At 47.8% G+C, this 9,831-nt stretch overlaps 1 protein-coding gene across 1 annotated transcript; it reads left to right on the forward strand.

Annotated features, from left to right (window-relative positions):
• Positions 1 to 4,494: 4,494 nt before the first annotated feature.
• LOC100726004 (fatty acid-binding protein, liver-like) lies at positions 4,495 to 9,143 on the forward strand. Its single transcript, XM_003468944.2, has 4 exons — positions 4,495 to 4,652; positions 6,024 to 6,196; positions 7,517 to 7,609; positions 9,029 to 9,143. Exons 1-4 carry the CDS (start codon positions 4,586 to 4,588, stop codon positions 9,077 to 9,079), a joined length of 384 nt encoding a protein of 127 aa, XP_003468992.1. The 5' UTR covers positions 4,495 to 4,585; the 3' UTR covers positions 9,080 to 9,143.
• The last annotated feature ends 688 nt before the right edge of the window (positions 9,144 to 9,831 follow it).

The following is a 9,831-nucleotide window of genomic DNA, read 5'->3' on the forward strand; positions in this document are numbered from 1 at the left end:
TTCTCTTGCCCCCCAGAATCAGAGGCTTCCAGGCTTTGGGAGCAGATACTTCACCAACCCAGCAATCTGCCAGGTGCAGAGCAGGTTAAACATTTAGTTGTCTTGGAGGTTGTACTGCCAAGTAAGGATCCATGGGATCCACAGTGGGGGGAGGGGGGAGTGGCCAGGGACAGAGAAATCTGGAATCTTGTGCCATCTGCTAGGCACAGGCTGGAGTGGCAGAAGGCAGGTGCAGAAGAAGGAGAAAGAACAGAGAGGGGTGGAAAGAAGGAAGAAGATCCTGAGGCCAAGATCACACATCCTCTTCCACTGCACTCCCAGCCAAGCTGCAACCCCCGAGACACATGCGCTTGTGCACAGACACACACTCACACTCACACGCACACCCTTGCTGTCCAGCTCCAGTCATCCAGTGCTGTAAAGCTGGAGTGCTGACCTCACTACTCTCATTTTCTCTTCACCAGAGGAGCCACCGCCTCATTATCTTTTGTCCATCTCTGTCTCACAGACCGAGCTCCTGTTCAAGGCAGGATGAGGAAAACACCAAGGAGAGAGCACAGGGACAGAGGGCACAGGAGACACCATCCCAGCAGGTCAGCAGGGGGACACTTGTGAGCTGAGCTCAGGATTCACAGAGGAGGAGACAGAAAAAATGGAGAGGGAGTGACATGGACACAAAAGCAGAGGCATGGACACCCTGATGTGTTCAGCTGACCTGGTGTCTGTGACCTGCAGAGGGAGTGAAACTGGAGCTGGATTTTGCAAGGTTTGTGGCCCTGCTCTAAGTTCAGGTGACGGCAATTGGTTCTTTTTAAATTTATTTTATTTTAAAGAGATTAAGACAAAAGAGGACAGAACAAAGCAGATCAGAACAGAACAATGTAAGCAACACAGCACTTCACCACAAGACAACTGGATATTAACAGTAGCTACCATAATATCTCTTTCTTTGAAATAGTTGAGCATACCTTCACATACAATAGTATCAAGCATAACAAAATAGTATAAAACCATTCAAGAGAATGAAAGTATTACAAGACATTCAGAACCAAATAACAGAAAATGAACAATGGCTACTACATCTCATTATCTCATTTTCCATAAAAAGTTGTTTATACTATCACACATATTAAAATCCAATAAGACACAACATGATAGAACCAATGGAAACAGAAGAACAAAAGCATAGTAGGACTTTAAAGCAAGATGACATTAAATCAGCATTGGCTATCATAATGTCTTGTTTTCTTCAAAATAGCTGTTCACATCATCACACATAATAAAATCAAACAAAACAGAATAAAAACATTCCGACTAATGAAAGCAAACATTATAAGGCTTCAAAACAATGTAATGGGGAATCCTGATTACCATAAACTTATGTACTCTTACCATTTCTTACACTAGGGAGACTATACAGTATTTATACATGTGAGTTTGATTTATTTTCCTTATGAGTATGGTCTCAAGTTGCGTCCATTTATTTATAAATATTGCAATGTGATCCTTCTTTATAGCTGAGTAGTACTCCATTGTATAAAAATACCACATGTTTTTTATCCATTCCTCAGTTGATGGTCACTTAGGCTGTTTCCAAGATCTGGTTATTACAAATTGTGCTGCTATAAACATGGGTGCACGTATGTCACTCCGGTATGATATTTTCAGTTCTTCTGGGAATATGTCCAGAAGTAAAATAGCTGGGTTAAATGGGATTTCCAATCCCAGGTTTCTGAGGAATCTCCAGACTGACATCCACAGTGGTTGCACCAGTCTATACTCCTACCGACAGAACGGGAGAGTTCCTTTCTCCCCACAGCCTCTCCAGCATTTGTTGTTGGTGGTTTTCTTGATCCTGGCCATTCTTTCTGGAGTGAGATGGAATCTCAGTGTGTTTTTTAAAAAATTTTATTTAAAAGGAAAAAGAGAAAAAACAAAACAAAACAAAGCGGTGTAAGGGTACAAGTAATACAGAACTACAAAAAAACAAAAAACAGTAAGACATCACCAGTTAATAGATTACACATTATCATCTTAGAGGTAGTTGCTCAAGTCACAGTATCAAAGCATACAAAGTGTCATTCAAACAGAGAGATTGCAAACAGTTGTGTTCAATGATCCAACCAAAAACATTAATACTCAGTGTGGTTTTAATTTGCATTTCTCTAATAAGTAATGATGATGAACATTTTTTCATGTATTTATTTGCCACTTATATTTCTTCATCTGAGAACTGTGTATTCATCTCAGATGCCCATTTTTGGATTGGGTCTTTGAATTTCAGGGCTCTGATTTTTAAAAATTCTTTATATGTTTTAGATAGAAGTCCTTTGTCTGAGGGACAGTTCACTAAGATTTTTTTCCCAGTTTGTGGGTTAGGGTTGCCAAGCTCAGAATTGGAGCTCACAGCAGCAAAGGAGGAGTGCCATTGGGATACCAGGACCCTCCTGAGTATTCAGGAGCAATTGGAGCCCCAGAGACAGAGGCTTCTACCCAGAGGAGTGCCGTGCTCAGGCTGGGTTGGAGGGCCGTCTGGCCAATCACAGCACAGAGGCCTGGAGGAGGGTAGGGTGGGAGCTGCAAGTGAAGAGGCCTATGTCAAGGTCCAGGGAGAAAAATGCGGGTGACGGTGCTTGTCTAGGGCTGCCTCAGAGACAAGAAGTGGAGCTGTAGACCCACTGGGTACCATCGTCTCTGCGCTTCATGACAAACAGCAGCACCTCAAGGTCACATGCACAAACACACATGTCTATGCTGTCTGCTCAAGGCCAGTGCTAGACCGGGGTTCCATGAGGCCAGGTTCCTCACATGTCACCCCAAGTCCCGGTTCCTGCCTCCTCGGCAGGGAGGGGCAAGTGAGCAGACACTGCTGTCTCTCTTCCTTTACTTTGTCCCTGCCTAATAAAATGTGTCTAAGTTTCCACACACCTGGCTGGCATGTGAGGTATCTGCACTGCCCTGTGACATGTGTGACCTTCCCATCTCAAAAGAGAGACCGCTTGGAGCTGTGGAGTCACCCACATCATCAGAGAGGAAGTCCCTGAGTGGAAACAGCACGAGAGGCTAATGACAATTCTGTAAAAATTAAGTGTGTAAAAAGTAAGGATAGAAAACGACCCTAAGACTATGCAAATCAGGTAAATCTGGGGATTTAGCTCAGCGGCATAAGCACCTGCCTTGTAAGCACGCAGTCTTGAGTTTGATCCCTAGTACAAAAAAAAAAAAAAAAAAAAATCTGGTAAAGTTTTGTACTCCAAGATATTTCTGTTATACACACACACACATGCATACATGAGATATATAATTGTATATCTATATGTTCACACACATAAGCACATGTGTGTACACATGCACAAACACACATGAATATACACATATGCATATGTGTTTATTCCTACATGCACATGCACACGTAGTGTGCATACATTTGTCTGTGTCCCTATGGATGCACATGCATGAGTTTGAAAAAGAAAAGTGATCATTTATTTGTTTATTTACTTTTTTGAGAGAGTTTCACTATGCAGTTCAGGCTGGCCTCAAACTTGAAGGAATCTTCCTGACTCAACATCCTGAGTACTGGGATTGCAGCCACGAGCTGAAGGTTTATTTAACAAAAGTTTAGCATTGGGATTACAGGATTGTGGCTATCACATCTGTAATCCCAGCTGAGGCGGGAGGATCTCCTCAAATTTGAGGCCAGTTTGGGCTACATAATAAGTTTAAATTTGGCCTGAACTACATAGTAAGAGCCTGTCTCAGAAAAAGAAAGCTTATTCTAGTTAAGCTGCACTGCTGTGAAGCGTCTCCTCACACCCTCACTTTGGGGAATGTACTTCTTCTATCATCCTTGTGTGTTTCCGAAGCAGTTTCGGAACTCTCCTTCATGCACAGTCGTGGCTGCTTCAGTGTTTTGATTGATTCAATTCATGTTCTGTTCACAATCATTTGGACTTTGGGGAAGAGCTAAAAGTTGCCTGGAACCAAATCCGGTGAATAAGGCTGTTGAGGACACACTAAGAGCTTTTAAGAGCCTTGAATGCACTCAGCAGTGGATCCAGGTTATTGCTATTATTATTATTACAAATCACAAGGATGCTTACAAAAGAATTCCAGAACTGCTCAGAAAATAGAAAGCATGGTGCAGTAAGTGTGCATGGAATATTTGGTGACATATAAATAATAATGAAACAGGTACTAATGGGAAAAATTTAGCTTTCTACTTTGATCACACTGGGTATGTGTATGCTGTGCCTACTACCGAGGCATTTCACACACACGGACGCACACGCAGTTTCCGAGGGATGGGCTGTGTCACCTTGAATTTCAGAGGGCCCTGGGACTCTGCACATGATGGTTGCTCACAAATGTTTGCTGAATTTGAGGAAATCTCTGCAGGGCCCATCCTGCTTTTTATCTTTGAGCATTATTCTCAAAAGTTAATGTTTGAACCTGGTCATAAAGAAATTATGGCCATTAACTTATGGTCCAAATTCAGAGAGGAAGAAGCCCCTATAAAACAGGCACCAGTAGCTAGCCTGGTGAGCAGAGCTGTGGCCAGCAGTGGAGAGGGAATCTTGTTGCCACCATGAGTTTCTCCGGCAAATACCAACTGCAGAGCCAGGAAAACTTCGAGGCCTTCATGAAGGCAGTGGGTGAGTGCACCACAGGCCACCAAGGCCGCTGGTCACTGCAGTGAAGACCTGGCCCTATGGGCAGTGGAAATTGAGTGTCAGCTGTTGGGAAGGGAGGAGAGATTCAAGTTACATCAAACTGGGGGTTCATTTTTCTGACTAGGGTGAACTCTTGCCATATGGGCCCTTACTCACTGGACAAGGTCACCAAGTGGCAGTGGAAAGAGCACTCGATTAGGGTGGGATCTGCATTGATGCCCATGTGCATTGTCACTTCACCGTGAGACCCTGTTGCCTCACTCACACACGCATGCATTCTTCTAACAAATATGGATTCAGCACACACCAGGTACTCTGCTGCACACATAGCACTGAGATGTCCAAGGAAGAGCCGCATTTCTGTCACACCTTAGACAGAAAAGAAGTAATGTAACATAGTTTCTCCTAAGATGGAGGAGGGGCGGCTCTGTACCAGGCACTGGGCTAAGCACTTCCTGTGCAGTGTGCCCCATTTAATCCTCACCAAAAGCTCTGAGTTGGGTATAATTATTTTCCCACTTTACAACCCATGCTGAGAAAGGTAAGCTGGCCTGAACTTGGGTCACATGATGGGAAGTGTCTGGGTTGGGACTGGGAGCAGGCGCTGCTTCCCAGGGCCCTGGCTTTAACCCCCTGCCTCCCACAGTGCAGAGGTGTGGAGGGAGGGATGGGGGTGGTGAAGGGGAGGCTGGGAGGATGAGCAGGTGCCCCCTAGGGACCTGGGGAGGGGAGAGTGTTCCAGGCAGGGGAGCCCTGTGAGCAGAGGCTGCAGTGTAGCCAAGGAGGGAGCAGAGAAGAAGAGGAAGGAAGGAGTGTGGGCAGGGGAAGGGGTGTGTGAGAGCACGGGGCTCTTGTAGGAAATTCACCCCGATCCTGTATAGCCAGTGCTCACCTGTGCAACAGACCTGCCATTCCTGCTGTCAGGACATCTCTCATAAGCCTCTCAAAGAGTCCAGAATACCTGGCAGGACATTCTGATCTGTACTTGGTGTCCTGGCCTAAACATTAGTAGCTCCTTCTGTCACCTCAGCAGTGACCTCTTGTGGAAGGATAGCACTCTGGTCCCTCTGGGTGTAGAGGGTGACATGCCTTAACTCCCAGAGCAGAGCAGCTAAGGGAGGAGGAGGAGGAGGAGAAGGAAGAGGGAGAGAGGAAAGAGAAAGAGCCAGAAGCCGAGAACCCACAGCAAAAAGAAAGGTTCAAGGTTGCAGGGGCCAGGCCAGACTGCCCTCCTTCCCCGTCTGAGGCTGCTGCTCACAGAGCCCAGTGACTGTGGTCTCCTCCTGTCCATGTCACAGTTTCTCTTGTCTGCTTTGGCCCTGCTTTCTCTAAACCTCGGATGGTTTCCACCAGGGGTGCCTGACGACCTCATCCAGAAGGGGAAGGACGCCAAGGGGTTGACGGAAATTGTGCAGAACGGCAAGCACTTCAAGATCACCATCACTACGGGGTCCAAAGTGATGCACAATGAGTTCACCGTGGGCGAGGAGACTGAGATGGACAGCATTACCGGGGAGAAGATCAAGGTAGGGGTGCCCTTTCTTCTATGCTCTCTTTCCAGAACTTTCCATGGGCTTTCTGCCTTAAGGTTCCCATGCCTCATAATTCTCATCCTAGATCCCCCTTTCTAAACTGACATCTTCGGAGGGAGATTTGAAAAACCTGAAGGGAAACTGTTTTTATTTCCCCGGGTTCTGCTCCAGGGATTCCTGTATGTAGCTCATGGAGGGACCAAAGCACAGAGCAAAATTCAAAGTCCCAGGCTCTTTCAGGCTTGGGTTACTGGCTTTTAAAACCTCTGAGCAGGGCCATCAGTGGGGCAATCAGGATTATTGTAAACCCTTAACACTGCCCAAAGTACTGGCCAATGGATGAGGCCATAGACCGGCCTCTGGGGTGATGATAACAGGAGAGATAACTTGGAAGAGCTCTGGCCACACCAGAATCTCAGGGCTCAGGCATGCCGTCAGTCCAAACCTTGGGCTACTCACTAAGTTGATAGTGTTGGCTTCCTCATTGGGCAAAGGAGAAATCAGCCTGCCATGCTGAATGCAGTGGGCAGGGAAGCTCTGTCCACACAGGTCTGGGGCGCCGGGACACAATGACATCTAGGACCTGACCTCTGCTCTTCCCCATAACACACTTCATACCCCAGTGTAGCCTGCACCACCAAGCAGCCCTGTTCTCTGCTCCCCAGATGACTCTGCGCTGGGCTCAGCATGCTGTCCCCACCTCTTCCTACTGCTCTTGAATTCTCCTCTGCAGATGTCACACTGGACACTGGAGCACATTTCAGGACTTCCTGGGTTGTGTCTGTGGGAAGGGACAGGACATCATGGTTCTCCCATGGGCCTTCTCCAAGTGTCCATGGAGGGCAATTTTCAACCTGGGCAGGGTCCTGTGTTCCTGGTCGTGTTTCTGTGCTTCCTCCTCCTGGGTGGCCCAGGCTGGAGAGGAGAGCACAGCAGGGATGACAGGTGTTCCCGGAGGACCCACACAGACCAGAGCAATATGTGTTCAGGCCCTGAATTCTGATGCCACCTCCCTCCACTGGCTTGGAGAGCTGAGACCTCAGTGCTTGTGTTCCAGCATTTGTCCTGGGCACCACTCAGCTGTCCTGTGCTCTTTTCTAGATCACACAGCACAAACTGAAGTCTGACAGAGATGTCCTGATGTTTTCCATCTGTCTTCCATGCTCCTCTCCTCTGCCAACATGCAGGGTCAGGAGCACAGGGACCCGAGTGTGTTGGCTGTCACCAGCTGACACCTGCACTGGGGAGCCAATCATTAGCGAGGTCTGGCTCTCCACAGACCCTGCCTCACAGGCCTCTCTCTGTTCCTTTCAGTCATTGGTTAACTTGGAAGGTGACAACAAGCTGGTGACAATGTACAAAAACATCAAGTCTGTGACTGAAATCAATGGGGACATCCTGACCAGCGTAAGTTGGGGCTGTGTGCTGGGACTCTGGGTGCTGAGGGCGGAGGAGGAAGTGAAGGGTGATGGACAGCTTCACTCCTCCTCACCCCAAGTCTCACTTCCTCTCCTGGACCCTGAATTCTCCAGCTTTTTATATCTTCCACCGCTTTCCTGAGGTTCCTCGTGTAGCAGGTAGTTTACACAGCAGCTCTAAGCTTCCCAACTGCAGTTTTCTGAAAGGGAGCCTAAGGTGTAAACAGCCATGGAAGGGCAGGGCCAGGTTCCTCTGGCTGGGCCAGTCTCTCGGGGCTGCCACTCACAGCTGTTCCCATGGAGGGACTCAGACTACACCACAGAACATGTTCATCTGGGAGCTTAGCAGTGGTCTAAGAATTCGGTGAATGTTCATGAATTTGAAAACTGTATGAGAGGAGGACACCCTCTCTCCTCTCCTCTGAATGCTCCACCTCCCTTCACACAGACTTTAGTGCTTGGCCTTTGGCCACAGCCTCTCCCAGTGGCAGAGCAAACCTGTAGTTTTCAACCAGCAGCTCTGGGTATCTGGTTCTTTCCCTCAAAATGTAGTTTATGAAGTCACAGAAGGCAGAACCAGCCCAGGAGGCTGTGGTCCCCAGGTTCAGATGGGAGCATCCCTCAGCCAGGGACACTGTGAGCATCAACCGTGAAATGCGCAGTCCCTGTGCCCACACTGGGCCTTCCCAGCAGGACAGGGGACAGGAGACGAGCTGTCCGGATGAGACCTGGACCACATTCTTCAGTAGCTCCATCTTGCCCAGTCTTCCTGCCTCCTGGGAGGGAGGAGGCCACAGGTTTCAGTAGTCGAGTCAGCGATCCAAGATCATCTATCTGACTGACAAGTGACAGAACCAGCCAGGGCTCATCATTGGTGAAGCTAAGGGGCTCCTTTGTCACCCTGACATCAGGCTGTGTCACTGCAGCTGTGTTGTTCCAGAGAGCCTCATGGCCCCCAAAGCTGACCTTCCCAGTGTTTTCGCCTGCTTCACTCACAGCTTTGGAGGGAAATCGGGCAGTGCCCATGACATCCCAGGCTACCTGCCTGCTATGCCATGCATACATATCTTTCGTGCTCAGTGTGGTTTTGACATAGTAGGTGTTGGACAACATTTTGCAAGATTGGATTGGACTGGGCAAATTTGGGTGATGCTGCTATCACATCTTTTTGTGTGGAGAAGAAGTCAGCACAGCCCTGCACAGAAGAGAGGGAGGTGACAAAGTCTTGGCATAGAATTTCAGGGGCAGTTTCTAGTCTTTCTCGGGTCCTATAGAAAATAGAGAAATCATTGAGTTGTTTCATGCATTACTGTATTTGCAACTAGTGGGAGGGGAGTGGGAGCTTAGTTGCTTAATTTTACTATTCCATATCAGGTGAAAATTTCATAATTTCTTTTCTGGTTTTTAGACTCTGACACTGGGTGACATTGTCTTCAAGAGAGTCAGCAAGAGAGTTTAGACAAGTTTGCATTTCATATTTTTCTATTGTGGAAAATTCATAGAATAAAGTTCATTTAAATTTTTTTCTTTTGTGATGAATTCTCACGGATATTGTTGTTGGTATCAGTGAACTCTGATCATTGACGTTTTGTAGACTTAGGTATCCAGCACATTCTCTTCTAACACATCTGATCTGAGTGCGGTTTCACCCTGATCACAGCACTCATGCTGCCCCCAGGGCAGGGAGGCTGCATGTGGCTGGGTCTGGAGGGTGCCCTGGCCTGCCCTTTCCAGGCAGCTGCATAGATTAGGAGTTAGGACACAGGGTGTGCCAAGGGCTGGGTTTGGCAATGGCTCCCCCACAGGGATGGGGACGGGAACCCTGGACAGGCAAGGGACAGCTGTGTCCCCAAGCACAACCACAGTGGACAGGTGCAATGGGCCAAGCACTGAGCCCCAGAGGAGCAGCTCTTCCTGCTGTGGGAAGGTTGAGTGAGGGGCTGTCCAGCCAGAACTGGACAGAAGCAGCTTGGGAAAAGCTCCCTCAGCCCTAAGAGCAGAAGCAGATATGGGAGAAAGGGACAAAGTCGCTACATACTACCTGTCACACTGTTCGTGTTGAATTGTACCCTTCAACAATGCAAACAACTGAAGCCCTAAACCCTTCTAGCTCAGAATGTGAGCTTGTGCAGAAATAAGATCACACTGCAGGTGGGACTGGGTGAGTCAAAAGGAGGTCACCCGAGAGCAGGCGGGGCCCCTAAGTCAACA

This window comes from Cavia porcellus, unplaced genomic scaffold (assembly GCF_034190915.1).
Source record: "Cavia porcellus strain 051 isolate PalLab524CR breed Dunkin Hartley unplaced genomic scaffold, mCavPor4.1 scaffold_18, whole genome shotgun sequence".
NCBI classification, from domain to species: domain Eukaryota; kingdom Metazoa; phylum Chordata; class Mammalia; order Rodentia; family Caviidae; genus Cavia; species Cavia porcellus.